The 24,033-nt window shown below is 40.9% G+C and overlaps 1 protein-coding gene across 1 annotated transcript; it reads left to right on the forward strand.

Moving 5' to 3' along the window:
• The first annotated feature begins 114 nt into the window (after window positions 1–114).
• On the forward strand, window positions 115–23,384 carry LOC116398856 (helicase with zinc finger domain 2). The gene is made up of 20 exons (XM_031875555.1): window positions 115–2,196; window positions 4,949–6,528; window positions 9,285–9,468; window positions 10,192–10,299; window positions 11,267–11,781; window positions 11,875–12,510; window positions 12,874–13,669; window positions 13,816–13,891; window positions 14,138–17,525; window positions 17,694–17,779; window positions 17,943–18,068; window positions 18,151–18,306; window positions 18,389–18,533; window positions 18,624–18,755; window positions 19,699–19,891; window positions 20,789–20,935; window positions 21,088–21,297; window positions 22,225–22,381; window positions 22,610–22,777; window positions 22,856–23,384. Exons 2-20 carry the CDS (start codon window positions 5,174–5,176, stop codon window positions 22,966–22,968), a joined length of 8,691 nt encoding a protein of 2,896 aa, XP_031731415.1. The 5' UTR covers window positions 115–2,196; window positions 4,949–5,173; the 3' UTR covers window positions 22,969–23,384.
• The last annotated feature ends 649 nt before the right edge of the window (window positions 23,385–24,033 follow it).

Consider the following 24,033-nt stretch of genomic DNA (forward strand, 5'->3'; position numbering starts at 1 on the left):
TAAATCTGATTAGTTTACTGTGAGTATGTCATGACTCCTGAGCCTTTTTAGGGCCCTTGGTGTGATTTTGTTTCAGGATCACCCTCAACACCTGAAGTGACTTTGTGACGTTTAGCCCAATGAAGACCTGCAGCCATGGAGCAGCTTAAAACTCTAAATCAACATTTTATGTTGTCACAATGACAAAAAACTTGGAAGCCGAGGCCCACTCATTGTGAGTCACCGGAGTCTTCTGCACGCCGCTAGCTTGACGGCTGAGAGTATTAACAGTAGCCATGTTTGTTGTTTACGTTCTTTATGATCATTTCGGGGGAGTGGCTTCGGAGGGAGGCTTAAAGAGAAGGGCTGTCAGTGTTGCCAACTCAGCCACTTTCTCGCTAGATTTAGAGATTTTTGGAGCTAGCCCTGCTAGCTACTTTCGTTGAAAAAGAAGTTGGCAACGCTGGGTTTTTCTCTTGGACCGTTTAAAAAAATCTAGCGTACTCTTGCTAGTTTCATGAACCCTAGCTCTGACAGAATATATATTATTACTACTACTTTTTTTCACTTGTCTTAAAGGGGCGTTCTAACCCTGATGAATTTATCTGCTCCACCCTGCGGTTAACAACATGCTAATGTTAATGTGCTAACATGCCTACAACTACTGGATGCTAACATGCTGATGTTCAGCAAACAGTGAGCATGCTAACATCTCTGTTAGCATGTTGAATAATGGAATGTGATATTTAGCATTCAGTTAGCACGATAACACGCAGACATTTAGCATTAAATTTATGATTATCAGTCATCAAGACTCACTGTTTGGAAACATGGATGTCTGAACCCAATTTCAGTATTTAATTTACTGAATACATTTACTATTTATTTATTGTTTCCATCTGATTTAACTGTCTTCTTAAACATCCTAAACATCAAATGTATATATAAAAAGAAAATAGACATCGGTATCAAGGGGGTTAACCATGCCGTTCTCAGTAATAGCAGCAAACAGAGACATAGAACCAAATGCCTAGAAAAGGCTGTCACATGTCAAAAAGTCAACGAACACAACAGTGATGGGTCTGTTTTGCAGAAAAAGGGACCAAAACTACACTAGCAGAATAATAGCAGAATTTACTGAAACAAGTCAAAATGATTAGGCCCTTTTCACAGCTGACATTTTGACTTGTCTTAGTAGGAAAAGCACAGACTGAATTAAACAGAGGCTTAAAGAGTAATTAAATGTATTTATTTGACATAGTTTACAATAGGAAAGTTGAAGAAAAAGAATATTATTTTAAGGAGGTAGTGATGAGCTGTACAGGAATATTGCCTGATGGAGTAGACAGTGGTAGTGATGGGGAAGGGGTGAAGGGCAAAGCTGAAGATCTGGATGGATATGATGTGGTGCGGGACTTCAGTTGTGTTGGAGACGGGAGGTGAATGAGGTAGATGAGAGCTGCATCAGTCTGACACTGAACTGGAAGCTGACAGCAGCAGGGAGAAACAGTTTGAGGAGAAATCTGATTGGTTTAACTGAAAGAGTGAACACCAGTCAGCTGACTGAGTTGGAGGCAGGGAGAGGAAGTGAGAGAATAAATAAATAGAGTCGGCATGAAGACAATGCTTACAGAGTGCACTATTCAAACCAAAGATCTGCAGTCATTTTGACAAGTTTCCAGTAAAATTGAATTGAAGAATTATGCCAGAGTTACGCAAATTACTGTGCTAATATCAAGAAAGTGAAACAAACTGAAACAGGTGGATTTGTATTGAAAACAGGTGTAATCTTGACACTTTTCTCAAAAAAATAAGATAACATGGATAACAAAAAATGACTCAACAGCCTAATAAATGACTCCTTTACAGAAACATCATGAAGGTTTTACATGAAGGGAAGCCTCGGAACTCGGAAGTCACTGCATGTAGCTTCACAAAAAAATGAGGAAGAGGAAATCGTGTGCAAGAGAGCGCATGCGTATCACATTTGACCTCATAGTTGCACAATTGTATGGAAAACGAAACTTAAATTGTGTTGTCGCGAAAGAGAGAGGAAAGGCTCCCATGCTCGGTTCAGGGAGGGGCCGACTGCACTCCGAACCTCTCAGCAGTGATCCAGACGATGCTGCCGCTGCTCTTCATCATCTCTCACAGCTACCGTTAACATGGAGGACATCTGTGATATTAAAATCTTCATGAAGATCAGCCTAATTGACGGTAATTATTAATACTAATATTGTTGTTGTTGTTGTTATCAAGTCCTTATCAGTACGCTAGTATTATTTCTATTGTTATTATTATTATTACTATTATTATTAGTAGTAGTAGTAGTGGTAGTAGTAGGAGTAGTACGACTACCAGTAGCAATATTGTCAAAATAGTAAACTTGACTGACAGTTACGGACATGGGTTTCGAATTTCATTTTTGCATCAGCCAACGATAAATAGTGAATTTTGAACGTCTTGATTGTTGAATTTTAGAATATGTGTTTTACTATAAAAAAAATAAATAATTTAAAAACAATTCTGCATATTTCGAAACCCACTTTGAACTCACTAACTCCCTGGTAATTCGAGCCGTTTGAGCCGCTGACTTCATTTTGTGAGTCGGTGTTGCTGCCTTTGCTTACGGTTAAATGGGGAAATGTGCAACTGCGCCATCTAGTGGACACAATATGCAAGCTGCGCGTAATTGCCACAGCGGACAGTGGGAAATAAAAAAACAATACTTTGCCTTGTTTAATAACACTCGGTCGGTTGGATGATATGAAGCATTCATTGTACCAGACAGAGTTGTACTAAGCGTTGTGGCGTAGCACAAGAAACAAAAGAGGAAGATACTTGTGTGTAAGTGCGCGCACTAACGGACACCTGAGCGGAGGTGAAAGAGGACAGGAAGCGGAGCGACAGATGTGGTTGGAGGTGAGCACCAAGCCATTTTATTACTCAAACAACACTCGCACAACTATACTGTCGGCAGCTTGTCGCGGGTTGCATTGGAGTTGATTGTTGTTTTAGAGTGTATCCAGGGAGGGAAAACACAAAGAACCTGGCTCGCAACCTCCATATCTCTATTACGTTAGCTAACTTAGCTGTTGTCCTGAGGTCTCCGTCTCACTCTAGGACTGCGGTCAAGTCAGACACTCGGATGTCCGTGATCAAGCCCCACTGACATGTTAACAGTAGCTGGCTCACACTGTGGCAGCTAGCTGAGGCACCTCCCGTTGCAAGCTCAGCTGCTCAGACAGTCGCCACTGTGTGGGAGAGGTGCTGCTGCAGTTTCCGGTTTTAAGCCTTTATTTTTTCGTAATTTGACAATATGTGACAATACATTAATGTCCTTTTAAGAGTATTGCGATTTTTGTGCCAGACTCCGCAAACTGAAACAGATAAACAAACACAAAGTGGTGCAAAATGATTTGTCAATAACATGAATGACTTCCCTGAGAGCACGTTTGAACCACTTTTGAACGTCTTTTAACCATCACCGTATTTATTTTTAAATTCTTGTGAACTTAAAAATGCTCACAGCAAAATATGTAGCAATTTAAATTCATATAGTCATAGTAACATATCAACAGTTTCCACTTAAAGGACAGAGAAGACCAGGTGACACAGGCAACAATTCATTTGTATTTATTAAGCAACAATTATAACACAAATATAACATGTACAATGTTCTTTAGATACTACTGCAAAGAAATAGAAAGTGCATGATTGTTGACGGTGCAAACAATAGGCAAGGCAAGTTTATTTGTGTAGCACATTTCAACAACAAGGTAATTCAAAGTGCTTCACATAAAACCATAAAACCATTAAAAGCATCAAAACATAAGGAAAAAGAAAAAGATTTAAAAACAATTAAGAACATTCATTGAAACAATAAAAACAGTCATTAAAACATTAAAATAACATTCTTTCATTCTTTAGATGTTCTTGTCAAAAACCACGCAGAAGCCGGTTTCAGATGGTCTGCCATATTTAAGGTGGACATCTGTAAATATAACAAGTTTTAAAAAGAAATATCCACTTTTGAACCAATTTTGAACGCTTTTCCCCGGTGACCATAGTCATTTTTTAATTGTCTTTATGGGATATAGTATTATACTGTACACTGTTTGTATGTTTTGACCCTCTTCTTGTTTGTACATCACTGTTTTACTCACTTCCTCCACATTCCAACTGTATACAGCCACACTCGCTTTCTGTCGTGTATTTTAGAGGTGAAATGGCCTAAAAACTCACTTCTACAGCGACAGCCCATAAAGACAGTCTCCAACATTAACTTACACACATGTTTATGTTTACTGTTGGTCCACGCTGCAGTACTCTACAAGCTAACATAATAACTCTACACGCTAGCATAAAATTATGCTAATGTTGTTTACTGCGTTTTTTATTATTGGAATCCAGTAGTTCAAGAACTTAAAACATATGCGGTTAGCATGAAGCCTCACTTTTATTTGGTCAGCTCGTTCACTTTGCTCCGCCAAAAAAAGCCAAAGTTCTTACGTGAATTTTTACATGAATGTACAGACAGACATTACGGCGTCCTGGGAGCTTCTTGTTGGCAGCACAGTCTATATTTCCATATTCATGACATTTTATATAAAACATTAAATGCATTCAAATCATGTCTTCATGTAGACCACATTTCAGTGACCAGTGTAATATGACTTTGAAGAAATACGATCAAAGTAACAAATATCATCTCTCTTTCAACCTACAACTGAACAAATCATCAACATTCTCTAACATATTGGTGTTTTGTGACACGTTGATGTTGTAACTGCATTTCAGCCGGTTGAAAAGACGGTGACAACAGGTCTTAGATGTTGAGACAGAATATCACCCAGTTTTTAACTCAAAATCAACGTTGAAATCCTGGTTGGTGCTCACTTGGTTTCTGAAATAAATGTATTGAGCACATTTCTCATCATGCTTTCTTCTCTACCGTTTTCTTTTTCAGACTCATGGAAGCAAAGCTGGACATTTATCAGACTCTGGCCTTCAGATAAGGCACAGACAAGTTGATCCAGCTTCATTCTGTCAGAGGTCCCTTCATTATTACTGCCTTGGTTAATCAGGCTTGTAACTGAATCTGGTCTATTGTGACGAGCTGCAACCAAAATACTACAATCTGCAGTTTAGAATCCAGGTGCTGACTTCAGTATTCTGATTCTGAAGTATCACAATGTCAGCTAGTGAATCCAAACTGGCTACTCTTTCATCGACACATGACCTCAAACTTGCATGCACTCAGTGCTCTGTCAAGGAGAAAGAAGTTACGTATACGTTGAAATCGGTCCCCCACCGGTGTGCACGCGATCTCTTGTTCTGCAGAGCCAAAGGTGGCAGCAAATGGAGGCCAGTCTCTAGGCGGCCCACATTTCCCAATCCGAATCATTATGAGAAATGCCACTTCTTCGCAGAGGGCTCTGGATGCACGTACCACAAGAACCGGTGCACCTTCGCCAGAAGTGACGAGGAAGCTGCCGTTTGGACGTTTGAAAAGCACCAAAGGTTAGACCACATGCTCCTCTGTAATCTCATAGCTCAGTCTGAGGGAGGAGCTGATCAGCCCGATAATGCCAAACCACTGGGTAACCTCTTAGCAATTCTGGATTTGAAGGTTGTCTGTGAACAGTGTTCTGTGAAAGAGAAGGAAATAACATACTCAGTTCAGTCAGTTAGTCACAAGTGCAATAGAAATCTGCTTTTAGCCAAAGACAAAGCCTCCAGTCAGTGGAGGCCTGTCTCTGAGCGGCCTACATGTGGACAGTTTGGTCGGAATGTTTTTTACGAAGTGTGTAATTTCTACGTCGAGGGCTCTGGATGTACTAAACACGGTCAGGGATGCACTTATGCCAGGAGCTATGAAGAGGCCATGCTATGGAACTACGTTAGAGTCACAGACATCGATCAAGAAGAGTTAATCAGACTTGTAATTGAGTTTGAAGTTATTAAGATGACACCAGAAAGTGCAGCTGAAAGCATACGCCAGCAGTTTTCAGGCGAATTTGTGGAATTCTGCAAGGACTGCTTTCATGATCGCCCACAAAAACTGACGACCAAAAGGTGGAATTCCACTTGCTCAGCAGATGCAGCGCACACCTGGGACCCAGTCTTAGTTCATCACCTGTCAGAGAACAGCAGAAAGCACATCTACAGCCAGGTGCGCCCTCTTCACCAGAACTGTCAGTTTACGTACTGCAGCCACGTCAGGCAAGGCAAGCCCTGCTGGCACGAGGCCGGCCACTGCCGCTCTGCCCAGAGCGAGGTGGAGATGGCCGTGTGGAAAGCGGAGCACAGTGGGCTCTCCGTGCGGCCTCGCCTCCTCCAGATGAGCCAGCAGGAGCAGACGGAGCACAGGAAGAAGGTCACCATGTACTGCAAAGTTTGCCTCCTGGTCCTTTCCTCTCCGGAGAGCTTCTACAAGCACTGCAGCTCTTTGGAGCATGCCCAGTTACTCTCTGAGGACACCACCACCAGGTGGAGAGGACGACAGCCCCCACACAACCACCGATCTGACCTCTGGCTGTGTGAGAGGTAGACAACTTGCTTTACATGTTTGACAACCACATTCTCGATTCTTGTGAAATGTTTAATTACTTAACTCATTTGTTTTTACCAAAAATGCCATACTGATATCTGTTTTATCCTGCTCGAAGGACAAGGCTGGTGATACAAACCAACATTGCTTTATTCTCTCATAGCTTCCCCAGCCTGTCTGTGCTGTAAGCCCATTCATTCCCACTGAAGACATAACTCTGAATCTATACAGATATGGTTTTCACAAACAGATCCAAGACAAGAGGGAGAAGTGCAATTTTTGGGGACTATTTTCAGCGACGGATTAATCTACATTTAGTGCGCTAGTGCAGTCATTTACAAAGACTGGGTCAGGACCCACTAGTGGGTCGCAGGAGATCTTAATAGGATCGCCAAATAAAGTAGCAGAATATCTTCCCTGGTCATTTATCTAACATTTATATCTGCAGTACACATTTGAGCCACACGAGGGAGCTGCATTTTCATAAAGTTCTGATAACTGTAGTCTACTTATAATGTTTGTAGTGGTTGATTTTCGATGTCGATGATGATGATCAGCTTCTTTGACTTTATGACTGATGTTAAAACATTAGACCTTACGGCTGGCTCAGTAACTTCTCTATCTGACTCGTGGTGAGACACCACAGGATCTCACTATTAGGAACTCAGGAACGAACACCCACAGAACACAAGAGAGATTGGATTTTATTTCCATCACAAAGTATACAAGTAAACCGAGTCAACTAACCTCACAATAGAAATGTACATCACTTTATACCCTCATTCTGCCCTAAATCTTGGTCTCCCACGTTTCCTGCTTTTGCTTTTTTTTCAAACTTTTACCCAAACAAGTTACACTGTGTACCTCGGAGATGTCATAACAGAGGATACTGGATTTAGATATTTGAGTAGTCACAGTCTTCTTCCCCACCCGTCTTCCTCTGATGACGCATCTGGCTGCAGGTCAAAATGACCAGCGCTCGTCATCCCCTGTGAAAACCTGTATTTACTTGTACATTTACCTCACCCTCCCACTATCTTCACCTGGGCTCCAAGCCACTATTCTTACTCCCCTCCTCGATGGGTCTGAACCCGAGAGAGCGTTGACAAGCAACCAAATGAGTTTGGTTTCTCTATATCTACATTTAGCTGAGTTGCGCAAATTTTTGTACAATGAAACCTAGACTCCCTAATCCTGATCCCTTGGCCGGTCTTTCACCCTCTCACAGAGCATCCTGGTACCCCTGTACACCCTCACAAAGTCTTACAGGATGAACTTTTCAACCTGCGTGTCAAAATACGGTTACGAAGTTGAGGCGGTCAAAAGAGCACAAACACCCTGCCTCAGTGATGTGAATCACATATGACAATGATACAGGCCCATATCACAGTATGAATGTGAATATACATGAATACATTTCAAACTGTGGATATGATTTTACACAAATATATTTCAAGACACAACTACATTTTTGTCCCACATGTTGAATCTAATATGAAAGGCTAGAGCACATTCTGTTAGTTTAGCTGATGAGAGGAAATGAAAAGAATTAGATAGTCTGTTAACTCAAATTCATTTGATTCATTTGGTCTCATTTATAAAGTATTTAACATGTGTATATGTTTAACACATGCATTCAACTAAATTGTTGTACATCAAACGTATATCTCTTTAAAATGACTGCTTTACCTGTAGATAATATAAGGTGATGCAGAAATGGCAGTAAAAATGTTCTTTTTTAAAAGTGGGTCCCAAAACAATCAAAGTTTGGGATACACTGCTCTAGTGAGTATCTGTGGCAGCAGGACAGTGTGTGTGGGATTGAGTCTAAATACACAGTGTGTGTGTTCATGGTAATGAAAGAACATGTCACCCAGCGTGGCTCACTGATGGAGCTCTATCGAGATAAGAAGGGAAACTTCCTCAATCGCCAACAGGAAAAATCAACTCATACAGACAACACGGCTGAAGAGGTAGAAGATACGTATATCAGGCTTTGATACAATCACAACACTTGTTTGTGTACATTCATCGCTGGTTTGTGTCTTTTCCTGGGATTTGTTTACAATAAGAAAAAGATAAAACATCGATAGACGTATTCTTTAAAGAGCAAAGTTGTGTCTCGGCTGCACTTGAGTCGCTAATTCTAACCAAATCCAAACTAATAGAGTAATGTGGTGAGGTAAGGGAGATTTAAAATGCATAAATGAACACAGATCAAATGTAAATACAACACTCATTGTTAAATGTGTTTGACATAAGTAAATGAAAAACATGTGGAAAGGATGATGATTTAGCTTTTTGTCTTTAATAAATGATTGATGAGCTCCCTCTCACCTCCTCATGGGGACAGTACTTTGACTTTAGTATCAGCAGGTCTGTGCTGCCTTCTGCTGGACAATACTGACACATCTTCACAGTTTGTTCTGTGTTTGTAAATTTATTTTAATATGGCTTTTTACATTTATCTTTTATTCAGTTATTAAAGACAAAATGACCAATAATTGTCCTTTTAAACATCTGTTTTTTTTCATTTAATTATGAAAAGGACAAGGAAATCCATGTAACAATAGATTTTTTCATTTTCTTTGTTTGAAACCTTTTTTACACAGAAGGGGAGCTAAATGGTAATAAATCTTCTGAGAAACATTAAGATGTCTTTTTATTTCATGTTTTTTGACCGTTCCAAAGTGGTACTTTGATTGACAGATCCTTATTGTATTGTTTTGTGATAATTCTCCTTTCATCGTAGACCACAAACGTGTGAATACAGCAACAAGTGCCCAAGAGCTCATTCTGTGGAAGAGCTGCAGGAGTGGGTGATGCGTGCTGCAGAGGAGAAGGAGATCAGACACAACATGGGAGCCCAGGGTCTCATGTGCTACAATGAAAGCCTCCTAGAGGAATACAAAAACAGCAGTAACGAAGTACACATTGTGAGTATGAGGCTTTTTTTCGGTTATCTTTGGCAAACACAGTTTATCCCGAGGTCATAGCAAACTTTGTCAGGCCTGAAGAGACACGCACAAACAAGACAATGCTGTAAAACATTTACACATCAGAAATAAAATGGGGATGTAACAAAAGCAGGAGAAAAAAGTACACAGGTGACACAGTACGCAGTCTGTTGCTGATGCTTTTGGGATTTTTCTTAATTTCATAAACTACAGTAGAGATAAAGATGCCTGACTGAACTAGGACCTAAAGCATTGTGGGTAAATATTAGCCTACCAGAGAGCCTAATCTCTAGGTATAGTTCAGAGTTCATAATATATGAGCCCTGTATGATACTTTGATATAGTCTCTAATTATTTGAATTAGTTTAGCTATTGATGCAGTTTATGTGAATAACTTGAGTATAAAGTTACAGATACAGATTCATATAGACATAGATGAAGGGACTTCTGCTTCCCAGAGACTTGCAACACTTTCAGTCTCTAATCATCACATTAAGAAAAAGGACAACATTTCAAGCCCAAATTGTCTCAGGCCCAAAGATATCAAAAGCTAGAAATCATTCAGGCGCAACAATTAATGAAGCAAGTTTGTGACTTCTAACGAAGTTGGTTAGTTGTTGTTTTTTACATCGCTAACTGACAGTTTACTCTTCAGTTCTTCACCGCCGTAAATCACAGAATGTTTATTCACTATTTCAACAGATATCAGAACAAGTTGACGATGTCAGCATCTCTTGTGATAAAGATTTAACTGTGGAGTGTGAACAGATCAACACAACACTGCAGTGGAACTTCCAAGTTGAAACAGAGGTAAGATGTTTCAGAGGTAAGAAGACAAGGCGTGGTTAGATTGTCTGTGACAAAAGCCAAAGTGCATAATGATGCCAGAAGTCATAAAAAACCCAGATAATATATATGAGCATATATAATCAGTCCAAACCTTAAATAATAGACTCTTAGAGAATATTACATCTTAGTTTTTTATCACAGAGCTATGACAGAGTAATAATTGAAATAGGAAGAGTAATAAAATCTGAGTAATAAAGTGAAATGACATTTATGTTTTGTTGGTCCTCAGTTGTCTCTGTGTTTCGAGCTGAGGTGGGAAAGTTCCCAATCTGGAAACACTGATTGAACTGCGTGTTTTTTCCTTGTAAAAAGGTCCTCCTGCATTCACAGGCTGAATCTGTAGGCATTTCGACAGGATGTTTGGCAATGGAAGCGTTTCCATTTGTAGTTCGTGTAGTATTGACCAATCACGGTCGCGCTGCGCCTAAAGTACAACCTAATTGAATTGTGGGACTCGCCGAGGGGTGTGATTTAAACAGCCGTCTATGCAGATTACGCATTACTAAACCACAGAAATAGACTTAAAGCATTAAAAGAAAATCCCTTCTCACGGTCTTAGTGTGGACTGATACATTAATCAAATGAAAGCGCATCAGTTCCAGAGACGTGCGAAGTGAAGGATGTCAAAAACGCTTCTGAAAAGACTTTCATTGGGGATTGGCCGTAACATGGGTCAGCTAGGTAGCAGGTCAACAGAGAATACAGTCAGGTAGAACTTTTTGGACTGAGGCAGAAATATATATATATATATAACAAGTGATGTATTTACAAAAATAAGAAGTTAGTTGCTGTGTATTAGCCTAGCCACTCTGTTACTCTTCTCGGTGTCAGTGCAGCGATCACACAATCTTCATCGTCAAATGTCTTTTTTCGTTCATGTCCTGGAAATGTTTTGTTCTGCTTATTTGCCACTTTTCTGTGTGTACAGAGACAACTTGTGCACGTGGCGCTGCTGAAGCAGGAACCGGGAGCCTCATTCACCCTTGGTGACCTCGGTTCTGTGGCCTGCATCCACTCCTCAGGTAAAGACTTTCTCAGTGAAGACATGACCTACGACATCACCGTGTCCTTCACATCCATCAACCCTGGCCTGTATGACCAGTGGCTGGTGCTAGATTTTGACATGAGGCCAGTGCTGTTGAAGAAACTCAGAGTAAGAGTAGGCCAGCCGTCACTGGATGACGTTGAGCAACCAACTTTGGATCGCAGAGCCACCCATCAAAGTGCCGAGCGTTGGCATCGAGGGAACAGGGTTATCATCCCGTGTACGACCAGGACAGAAGAACAGGAGGAGCTGTTAAAGGAGTACAAGCCTCCACAGATTAGCTTCCAGTATAAATCCTCCCACAACAGCCAAACACCTCTGAATAATGAGAACTACAAAGACAGAATGCACCACTTCCTGTACAATGAGGAGCGGGCAGAGGACCAGATTGTTTCAAGGTAATATGCTTATCTTTAGCGGTTTCCTTTTAAGATGTTTAGAATTTGCACATACGTACAGACTCTAAGGCTGTCTTTTCTTTTTTACTTTAGACTAAATGTTTGTGGAGAAATTACAACAATGGACACGCTGAACAGTACAAAGTTTGACATGGCGAGGGCTCCTCTGGGAGAACTGTTCTGTGCTGTCTCAATTCCTTATAATCTCACACCAGACACCCCTGAGGGACTGGCACTAAAACGGAGCATCCAGTCTGGCCTGATAGCCCCCTTACATGGTGGTTCAAACTCCAAGGTCTACGAAGCCATCATCCGGCAAGACAAAACCAGCGAGAACAAAATGTATTTGCAGCTGTCTAAAAACTGTTGCTCGGATCTCGCACTCAAAAGCAATGAATCGTATCAAATGGAGGTGCAGTTTCAGCTCAATCGCCACAGCTTCTGTGCCATGCACAAAACCGTAGACCTCCTTCCTGATACAAAAAGAGTGCTACCAGATCTCAAAAACTGTGCAGTTCCTGTGAATAACATCCACTATGAGAAGCTGAATGCAAAGCAGCAGTCAGCAATTGACTTCATCACAGGTCATTCCAATGGCCAAAAATGTGTGGCACCACTCCTCATCTATGGACCGTTTGGAACTGGGAAAACATTCACCCTCGCTACAGCAGCCAGAGAGCTTTGTAAGCAGCCTCACAACAAAGTGCTCATTTGCACCCACACCAACAGGTAATATATATTATTGAAAACGTGATGAATGAAATATTGATGATTGAGTCATATGGACATGTGGTCCCCAAGTATTTTTTAAACTTTGCTACTTTCAAAGTATTAATGTAGGCTATGCTCTTTGATGTAAGCCTGGGGTGGCCAAACTAAGGACCATGGGCCAACTGCGGCTCCCTCTGCCCATTTTTAAGTTTAAAAAAAAACTAGAACATAGCTTGATCCTATTTCATATAAATTACACTCTATGTACATTGCACATCAAAGTTGAAATGCTAGATATTGCCTAAATTCAGCGAAATTATCTTTTAACCTCTTGGCGCAGAAACCAAAATTTAGTGTTCAACATTTTTTGTTTCCTTTCAGTTCTGCAGATCTGTACATCAGAGATCACTTGCACCCATTCATCGACCAGAAAAATGATGAGATGAGGCTAATTCGAATAAAAGCAAACAGTAAAAGTGCTTTGTCTGCCACAGATAAGATTACTCAGAAATACTGTTTGCTTTCGGAAGATGGACAGTTTTTTCTACCACCTACAAAAGCTGCCCTAGATTGCCACAAAATAGTCATAACCACCACGACAATGGCGAGACATTTTCATGACCTAAAGCTCCCAGAGGGATATTTCACCCACATACTGATTGATGAAGCCTCTCAGATGCTGGAATGTGAAGCCTTGATGGCCCTTGGCCTTGCTGGACCAAACACCAGAGTTGTTTTGGCTGGGGATCACATGCAAATGGGACCCAAGCTTTTCTCAGTTGATGATCATCACCGTTCAAATCACACACTCCTCAATCGCTTGTTCCACTACTATCAAGGCCAAAAGTGTGACGCGGCCCAGAACAGTAGAATCATTTTCAGTGAAAACTACCGCTCAACCAAGGAAATTGTGGAGTTTGTGTCCACCCATTTCTACGTTGGTAAGAATGATTTTATCAAAGCCACTAGAGATGTTCCGGCTCCTGAAAATGGCCGTGCCCTAAAGTTTCACCATGTCCGGGGAGAGTGTCTGTTGGACACTGGGTCCATGTCTTGGTACAACAAAGACGAGGTTGGCAAAGTGGTTGAAGAAGTAAATGAGATTCTCAAACACTGGCCACAGACCTGGGGGACCAAGGACCACAGCTCAATCTGCATCCTATCAGAGGGATTTCAGGTAAATAAAAACTTTTTAGTCACAAGACGGAAACAAAATTAGATCAATGATATAGTGAAGATTTCTGCATGTATATGAATTGTTGCGTTATATATGGTCAGAGTTCTAATGGTTCAATTATCTCAATTGTGTCTTCCTATTATTAGGTTCGGCAAATTAGGACAGCACTTTCAAGAAGAGGCCTTGCTGAAGTCCATGTTGAAAATCTTGCAAATGTGCAAGGTAGTTTTAATTTAACTTAAAGAACTCCTGGATGATTATGCTATTATGCTGCTCATGAAGGATGGCTAAACAGCACCTGTGTGACTATTTCAAAAGGCTTTTTTGTATTTTAAATAAGAATTTGTTCTTAAGGACTTGCCTGGTTAAATAATGGTTAAATAAAAAATAAATAAATAAATAAATATATTCATATGATCTTTTACCTAATTGAATTACCTAATGCGAATTGTCTTCATGTGTTGACAGGCAAACAGTTCAGGGCAGTCATCATGACAGCTGTGCAAACGCGTGACAGCCTAAAAACATCTCACCTGCCTGGTCTGGAGCTGTTCAATGATGCCCGTGTGTTAAACACTGCAATGACTAGGGCTCAGTCCCACATAGTTGTGGTGGGAGATGCTGCTGCCCTCTGTTGCTTTGGGAAATGCTCAGGGGTCTGGAAAAGCTACATAGACCACTGCGTCAGCAACAACAGTGTTGCACCGCAGCATTTCACTCAAGATTTCTTTGAAAGAGATGTCATGGAAACTGCAAGGTTTCAAAAGTCTGAACATGTGGATGAGAGCAACACTCTCAATGATGCAATTCTTCAAGAGTTGAAAGATGAATACAAACAGCTGAAAACAGATAATAGTTCAGAAGAAGACAGATTGCATTTTAAAGACTTGGACAACCACAAGTCAAGATCATCATACAATGTCAATGACGTCGATACACACCTTTTGGAGTTGTGTGAAAAACAACCAGAGGTGTACATGCATGGAAGGTTGGTCAGGGAGACATCAACCAGAGGTTATGTCGTACCATTTCAAAACCCCACCAAACGTATCAGCATCAAGGGAAGGGAAAACCTGGGTAAGGTCTTCAGTGGGGACGAAGTGGTCGCACAAACAGCAACAGTGGTCAGCATCACTAAGGAAGCTGAATCGGCCCGTGTACTTGTGTGCCAGCTTGAGGATGAGGATCACAGCAAATCGAGACAGAATTCGGATGACAAATTTGTCAAAAGGACAATGATGCCCATTACAAAATCTGCACCCAAAGTACGCATACTGATCAGCAAGAAAAGACGTAACTTCCTTCCAATATGGGAGCAGATAGATGGACAGTGGACACCCATATCATATGAACGTCTTGACGAAAACCTCATACAAAACAATGTATTTATGGTGCAAGTGATTGGCTGGAAAGAAAATTGTCATATTCCATTGGGGAACGTCATAGATATTCTTCCAATCGGAAGTTCTTTTCCTGCTTGTCTACAGATCCTGAATGAAGAATTCAAAGTTGCACCCAATACATGTACATCGGATGAGGTACTCTCCTCCAGAGATGAAGACAGGACACACAGACTGGACATAAGTGACGTGTTTACTTTCACTGTTGATCCGGAAAATGCAAGAGACTTGGATGATGCCATCAGTGTCAGGGAAATTGGAGACCATGAGTATGAGTTGGGAGTCCATATTGCAGATGTGGCAAGCTTTGTGAGTCCAAGTGGTGAATTGGATGAGGTTGCAAAAGAACGTGGCGCTACGTATTACTGCAGTACGGAAAATCCTGTGCATATGTTCCCCAAAGACTGCACTGAACACTTCAGTCTTCTGCCAGATAAAGGTCGCCGGGTGATTTCATTAATTTTCAAAGTAAAAAAGACAACAAATGAGATCATTGGAAAGCCCAACTTCCAGCTGTCACAGATCAAGTCTAATCAGAAGTTGTCTTATGAAAAGGCAGAGGGCATGATCACCGAACGATATAGAGACAGACCTAGATTTGACTCTGTAGAAGACTGTGTCACGGTGGCTTATTGTTTCGCAAAAGCCCAAAGGAAGATTAGACTTAGGGATTGGGCTTACTCTCAAACTGATGATGATAGATTGCCCGGAAAGCGCAAAGCCAATCTGATGATTGAAGAGCTGAGTGTGTTGTTCAATACACATACGTCCAAGGATTTGATTGGTTTAGAGAAAACCATGAACTGCACACCCCTTCGTTGTCAAGCAGAACCAGATCCTGAAAGGATCGAAGAATTCAAGAAGAAATGCGGAGGACTAATATCACTGTCTTTTCATGTGCAGAAGAAAGTCCACGACGAACAAGCCCCAAACTGTGAAAACTTCTGCATACTCACAGAAGTGTGGGAAGATATCCAGGCAGCTGCCAGATCAGATGATATAGACAGTATGGTGGACCTGATTGCTGCAGATGACATCCACCCTCTGCTCCAGCCAGTCATTGATCAGTTTAGGAGGTGCCTTAGTAAAGCTGAAGTCCTCTGTTCCAACTCTAGCAAAGCACAGGTCGGGCATTATTCTCTGAACGTAAGATCCTACACCCAAGCATCCTCACCAATACGGCGGTACATGGACATCATCTTGCAGAGACTTTTGCATTCCATCATATGCAACAGGGCTGTCCAATACACTACCTTGGAGATTGAGACTTTGTGCAGTCAATTTGAGGAAAACCTTAAAGTTGTCAAGGCGTATGAACAAAAAGCTGAGCAAATCCATTATGCAGTGAGCATGAAAAAACAAAGTGCTTCAAAGCTAGCCTTTTTTGTTAGGCCCCAGAGAGACTGCTTCGCAGTAGCATTTCCTTTTAACAAGAATGTTTTTGCAGAGAGTGTATCAATTATGTACAAAGATTTACAACTGTGCGACCAACCAGTTGTTGATGACACAAACGACTGCGTCACTCTCACATGGAAAAGGCGGATCTACGCAGTTGACAACATGCAAATCCACCAAGAGCTGAAAAAGCCAGGCTGTGATCCCTGCGTTGAGCTTCCATTGGCAGAATGGAAGGCCATTGTCGAAGCGGTTGACACAAAAAACTGGGATCATGCAAAGTCTCTCACAATGGAGGCTAATACAAAGCGCCTGGAAAAAGTAAATATTCTGCCACAATCAGCTGTGGTGCCTCATTCCAAGACTGACTCATGTACCATTGAGAAGCAAGAGGAACAGAAGGAGCATGAGGTTGTCATTGCGCTCCAGTTGCAGAGAGGTGACACCCTTCAGATCCAAATGACGACAGAGATAAAAAGAGGTTATCACATGCCTGCTGTTCAGTTGGTGCGCATTAAACCAAAGTTTGAGATTTGTGTGCACCATGTCCACAGCCCTATCACATGCTTCTCCAGATCTGCAGACGATCCATCAAAGATTTTTTATAGCGACCCCGGAGAGTACGTACGGATCTGGAAACCGATGTGTGAGATGGAATCTGCTTCCATTGCAGTGAATGAAAGTGACAGCATAGTCATCGAGAACCTGGTGGTAAACTTCATTCAAGAGCAGAAAGGCATACTAACAGGAACCTTCTTCTTACCAGTGGCATGGATCACTGAATGGGCCATTGAATGTAACCTGTCGAAGTGCTTTCTGTGCATACGGAAGAGAGGTTTGACTTCAACCCTGGACAATTCTGCTCTGGTGGACCCCAAAAAGTTTACATGGGTAGCCCACGGCATCACAAGAACAGAAGAAAAACGGAAGAAGCCTCCAAATGAAGGAAGTACAGTGCAGTTCGATGTCAATCACCTGCCGATGGAGACCATTCCTGATTGTGTCTTTCAGAGAAACACTTGTTTCACAGTGGAAATCATCCCAAAACTCCTGCCTGACATGTAGGTACAAGTGTAGTTCACTTTGGCCTTACTAGTGTCACATTGCTAAATTTGACTTTTCATTCTTTCTCTCTAATTTTTGCATTGGCATTGAGGTTGTATGTTGTTAGACGTTTCTTTTTCAGCTTCAGATCAAGCTGTTGACATGCACTTCTTTTCTTTTTGTAGCCGGAAAGAAAAGGCTGTGACGAGCATCCCATCTGCATGTGATCTGGTCCAGACTATAGCTCTTGGAAAACACATTCCCAGAGAGGGTATGCCCATTAGTCCAGTTGCACTGTCTACTGATGTCTACTGCATACGATCGAATACACATAACACACGTTGTACATTCCTACTGTGTAGTGTGTTTTAAGTTTAATTCAATTGCTTTTTGTTTTGCATGCAACAATACAATCTGTCATTTTGTCTTTGCAGTAGAACCAAGGTGGCACAGCGTCAGGAGAGAGTTACCAGAAGGACTGCCAGAGTTTAACATCAGTCAGCGTAATGCTGTGGCGAAAGCTCTAAATCACACCTTCACACTCATTCAGGGACCACCTGGTAAGAGCTGGAACGTACATTCACCCTGATGCTTCATATTTTCTGCAAAGGCTAACTCCATTTTTTCCCATTTGTCTCTTAGGAACTGGAAAGACAGTGGTAGGTGTTTACATAGTCATCTGTTTCTTTGAGCTGAACTCTATGAACCCGAGGAAATTGGATGACCCAAAGGATGACGACAAGAAGCAAGTCATTCTCTACTGCGGCCCGTCCAACAAGTCTGTTGATGTTGTTGCAGGCAAGTTACTTTGTTTCTCTGCTTAAATTTCAGCATAATTTCTTTCTGTTGCTATAACCCATGATTTACTGTTATAACACAGAGTACTTGTTGAAGTTTGTGGACAGACTACGGCCCCTCAGGGTCTACAGCCAACATGTGGAGATGCTTGATTACCCTTATCCAGACAGCGCTCTTCAGTTTTCCCGGAGGTCACTCCGCCAAGAACGTGGCAAACTGGAGCTCAAGTATAATAATCACACCAGTTGATGAAATTCAGTTTTTGAAGTAATGTCTTTAATTATTAACCAACACTGTCATATTTTACATGGTTTAAGGAGCATCACACTGCATCACCGCATGCGGCAGGATCAAAACCCTTTTTCGGATAAAATAAAAGATTTTGATCAACGCATTAAACTTGGCCTTGAGAAAAAAGGAGAAGAGCTGACTGCTGAAGAAGTGCAAGAGTAAGTTCAGATGCACTGCTGGTTTTACAAACTTTAAAGCTGCATGAAAATGTCACCTATTAGTGAGTAAAGTAGGGCATTCCTATATATACTCACTTTTACTAGTTTTTACAAAATCTTACCTTTGTGTTGGAATAAACCGTGTTTTCAGGTTTTACAAAAACAGAAGACTTCAAGGATAACTACTAACTAGTTGGTTTGGCGAATAAACATTTGGTTAGCTTCCCCACTTCCATTGCTCAGATCTGGCCAAAATCAGATTCCAGGATGAACTAGTCACGTCATGTGCGAACGCAGAATAACTAAGACGTCGCACATAGCGCGCTGTCGTACAGAAGTAAACATGGAGGCCAATTATTTATTTTTTATAAGGGCTTTTTGTGGAGCAATGGCTGCTTCTTCTTTACGGCGATGTGTGGGAATTCAGAGTCGAAGCCAGGATTGAAACCAATTTCATCCAAATTGTACAGAAGAGTAACCCCAAATACTAACAATACAATATAAATGCTGTCCCTCCACTGACTACTCCATCGCAGCTGTCTTCCATGTTTGTATTCACCAATGATCCCCCCCGCCATCACAGAACTGTGACTGATGTCGACCTAGAAGGACGTAAAAGTCGCATGAATTCCGATATGACTGTTCAATCGGGGGTTGCATTTCAAAAAGGACAACCACATGTGAAAGTGGCCCAAATCAGAATGGAAAAGATCAGATTCCATCTGTTTCACATATGTGCAAAAAGGAGCAGATTTGTGCCACTTTTGCCTGGCGTCTGCATGAAGACAATCCTTATGTCTTGTGTTTGTTTGTCATTTTAATTTTCTGCGTATGACTGTTATATGTTTACATACCAAAATCTTGTGAAAAAAGAAAAGGAACAAGTAATCGAGCAATTTTAAAACTTAATGTTCAGCACTAACTGGATTGTTTTTCTTCTTAGATACAAACGTCTTCTCAGAGACGCTAGGAAGTTTGAGCTTGAACAGCATGACGTCATACTGTGCACATGTACACAGTCATCCACCCCGATATTGACTAACACAGTCAGTCCACGCCAGATCCTCATTGATGAATGTGGAATGGCCACCGAACCCCAGGCCCTGATTCCATTAGTCTGCAACAAACCAGAAAAGGTGTGCTTTCCATTTCACCATCAGTATCCTGCTCGTGCTTTCCATTAACACTCTAACAATGCCACTAGCTAACGATGAATGTTGCTTTCTTTGTGTATTGATTTATGAAATACTGCCCGGAAACAAACACTGAACATACCTAGTGCTTTGATCCTGGTCGCCATCTGATGCAGGGTAAACTAGCGGTTCTCAACCTTATGTAACTTAAGGCCCACCTCTGATTGTTAAAAAAATATTCTGGCAGAAAACCTTTCAACTAGCTTACTATCTATTCTGCTTACAATCACTGCATGCCATTATGAATCTGAATTGAATGTATTTAGGGTCATATTTCCTCACAAACACTCTTTGAAGGGTTGTCTCCCACTCCCATCACTTTTTCATTTCCAAAAGCAATCCATTTTGTGTCACTACATCCAAGCTAGCTAACAGCAGCAAAACACGTATACGTCTCTACCTGATGATGTGTCGTGATTGGCGTGGTGATATTCAAATTTTTCACTTTCATATATATTTTGAAACTGAAAATATAAAATCTGAAAGTACAAAATATAAGACCTCAAATATCAAAATATGTATGAAAGTGAAAAATGAAAATAAATATTTTATTCAAAACAATTCCAGAACTGAATCAAAATTATATTCAACCCAAAAAAACTTTTCATTCACTTATTTTTATTTTGAATACATTGCTGTATTATTCAATGTTCAAGACCGCAACTTGAACTTTCAGGTTCAAATTTTTTTTCAAATGATCAAAACTATTGGCCTGGATTTGGCTCCATATGTCTCCAGGCTATTTTAACATAGGACTGTCTTCGAATTAAAGGGGTGTGTGGCCCTTCTTGCATCATCACACTACTTATTGACTCTAATGTTTTAAAATATCACTTTCAGGTTGTTTTGATCGGTGACCACAAACAGTTACGACCCATTGTGAAGCATGAGCGTGTGAGAAAACTAGGGATGGCCAAGTCTCTGTTTGAACGCTACTATACAATGCACAAAAGCAGGGCAGTGATGCTGGACACCCAGTACAGAATGGTGAGAACATTAAAGATCCACTATACTGTATATACATACAGTATATTGTATATACATGAATATATGTAATTACTGCAGCAATATTGTATTACCATATGTCTGAGTTAAATATTCTAAATTGTAATCAATAACTCAATTATGTGCCTTCATAGCATGAAAGCATATGCAAGTTCCCGTCAGAAGAATATTATGAAGGAAAACTGCAAACTGGTGTGGAGCAGCCGAGCAGCGTCCTGCGTGTTGATAACAAGACAATGCCAATCGTCTTTGGGGACATCATTGGTGAGACCGTCAGTCTGGTCGTCAGCACAGCCAAGGGCAACGAGAACTCTAAAGCAAACAAGGAAGAGAGAGACACAGTGGTACGATATTGGGCACCCTTGGTTGTTGATTTTAAACAGTGATATTAAAATGAAAGGGTAAGAGTTACTAAACTCGTTAAAGGTAGGGCTGGTAATGTTGAGAAACCACCAAAAGTACGCTACATTTGAAAAATGATCCAAACTAAAGAGCCGGCCCAGTGTTACCAACTCTTTTCAAATAAATTTAGTTAGCAGCATTAGATCCAAACTTTGCTGACAAAAAAAGTCGGCAACACTGATCCCATTGGGCTTCCTTCCAAAACCCCTCCCCCAGAATTGTCATTATGAACTTAAACAACTTACATGGCTATTGTTGGTACTCACAGCTGTAAAGCTAGCAGCTTGTGAAAGACTCCGGTGACATGCAATGAGTGTACAAACAGAGTACAAGAAGGTAGACAGGCTGGTAGGCCTTCCAATCATTACATTCAGGCTTAATGAAGTGATTGGATGGGGCTATTACAGTCCTGCGGCATCCACAGATAATCAGATTATTTTTTTTTGACATAGCATTTGATTTATTGATTGCTGTGGGGATGTAAAAAGAATTTCAACAAATATAAAAAAAGGGTTTTGAAGAAGATTCCCAACCCTATCTTTGACCTGTTAACCCTTTATTCATGCTGTGTTTCCATTGAAGTATATTTATGCACATTTTGAAGTATGGCATTAGAAAAGCTGTCTGTTTACTGGTGGATTGCAGCCATGTGTAGCCTACAGCGCCAACTTCTGACCAAACTATGCTGAAGCCGAGTTCATTCTATTCAAACCAGAATAGAATGATGGAAATGTTCTTAATTCGCATTACTTTTTTACAAAATTTCAAAACTTCGCTGACACTTCGCTTGACGATTGAATAGAAAACCGGCTAGTGACATGATTTATTTATGCTTTCAATCACTGGTTTTTGCTTTGGTTCTTTTGCAGGTAGACATTGCTAAAATGCTGGTGAAGACTGCCAAAATCGAACAACAAAGCATTGTGATTCTGACGCCCTATAATGCCCAAGTGTCAGAAATCAAAGATGCGCTGAAGGAGAAGGGAATGAATGAAATCACCGTGACCACAATCACTAAAAGCCAAGGTGACAGATGCTTTACTGAGAGTAAAGTAGCCACACGACAATGAAAACATATTCCAGTGTAAAACTGCTCATTCTGAAGAATTGCTTGTAACCAGTATGTTTGAGCTTGTCCCAGTGGTACCACTACTTCCTGGGCTGTTTAAAGCAGTGTGTCATAAAATATGACACACTGCTTTAACGAGTGTTAACGATGGCTCATCGTGTGACATGCAACATTTTGTCTTCTAGGAAGCGAATGGCGCTACGTCATCTTATCCACAGTGTGCTCTCTGCCAAGTAAAGACATTGACAAAGAACCAGACCCTGGTTGGTTGTCCAAACATCTGGGCTTTGTGGGCGATCCTAACCAGATCAACGTGGGCATCACCAGGGCCAAGGAGGGACTGTGCATCATCGGTAAGATACTTATTTCTACGCTTAAAGCTCAAAGCTCCTATGTAGCCTCATAACTCAGATGTCTCTGTCCTCTCAAAGGGAACCAAGAGTTGCTGAGCTGCAGCAGAACTTGGGCGAAGCTCCTGAGCCACTACAGGCTTCAAAATGCAGTGACAACTGCAGACAAGATTTCAGTGTGTTGTGCCACATAGCTGAACTCATCCATCCTTTAGAAGGGACTGGATTTCTGTAAGTAGCAGACCAGAAGAACAGAACAGCACGACTTCATTAAACATGTTTGTAGTTTAGGTTAAGTCTATAAAGTCGTTGTAACTTTTGATGTACTCTTTTTACAGTTTTACAGTATATTTGAGGTTTTTGATATTGTATTTGATGTGCTCTGATTTTCCTTGCTGAAATCTTACAACTTCTAGATCAACTGTACTGTGCTCATTTAAATTCTAAATGTCCAGGTTCAAAGACTGAATAGTCTGGGTTTTTTATGTTTGCATTTAAGAAAAGTTGTATAAGAAACGTTTGACCTATTGTGTTTTGATACATTAAGATCTCCAATGTTCAGGGATTAGCTTCGGCTACAGACATCTTAATAAAACATTGTCAATGAATATAACATGTATGATGTGTGATTGTTTGGATGAAGGCTGGTTTTTGGCCAGAACGTTGGTGAGTACAGGTAACGGGGATGGGTGGAGCCTAAAGCACACAATTCAGGGATTTATTGAGCAGATTAAGGTACAAACTTTTACGAAAACAAGAGACAGACGAGGGAGGGACAGAGAGGCACAATGGGGCATTCATGCATGTCCACTATTCAGAGTAAACATTTTCAGATAAATTGATGTCACTATTTCAGAATCTTCCTCTGGATATCAGGTCATCTGCTCGTTTCTGTGAGGCTCCCAAAATGTTTGACTGAGTGGACTGTACAAGGCCCACAAGTGAACATTTGCATACATGGTAACACACGGTAACAGCCATGTCTATAAGGCATTATAAATACCTTGAACTTATAAGTCATTATAAAATGCTTTATCATTTGTTTGTTTGAAGTCATTATGAATAGTAATGCTTATATATTATATAATAACTATAATTATGCAGTGCTATAAGCAGATTAAAAGTCATTATGTTTATTATGCATTATGGAAATGGGCCTCATAGAAAACATTACCACAAACACAAATGCATCTGCTTTCTTACCCTGCTTTCTACATGTGTTTTGGACTATATCATTGCTTTAGGGACACTGTCAAGTT

The sequence above is a fragment of the Anarrhichthys ocellatus genome, unplaced genomic scaffold (assembly GCF_004355925.1).
Source record: "Anarrhichthys ocellatus isolate YVR2014 unplaced genomic scaffold, GSC_Weel_1.0 scaffold92, whole genome shotgun sequence".
NCBI classification, from domain to species: domain Eukaryota; kingdom Metazoa; phylum Chordata; class Actinopteri; order Perciformes; family Anarhichadidae; genus Anarrhichthys; species Anarrhichthys ocellatus.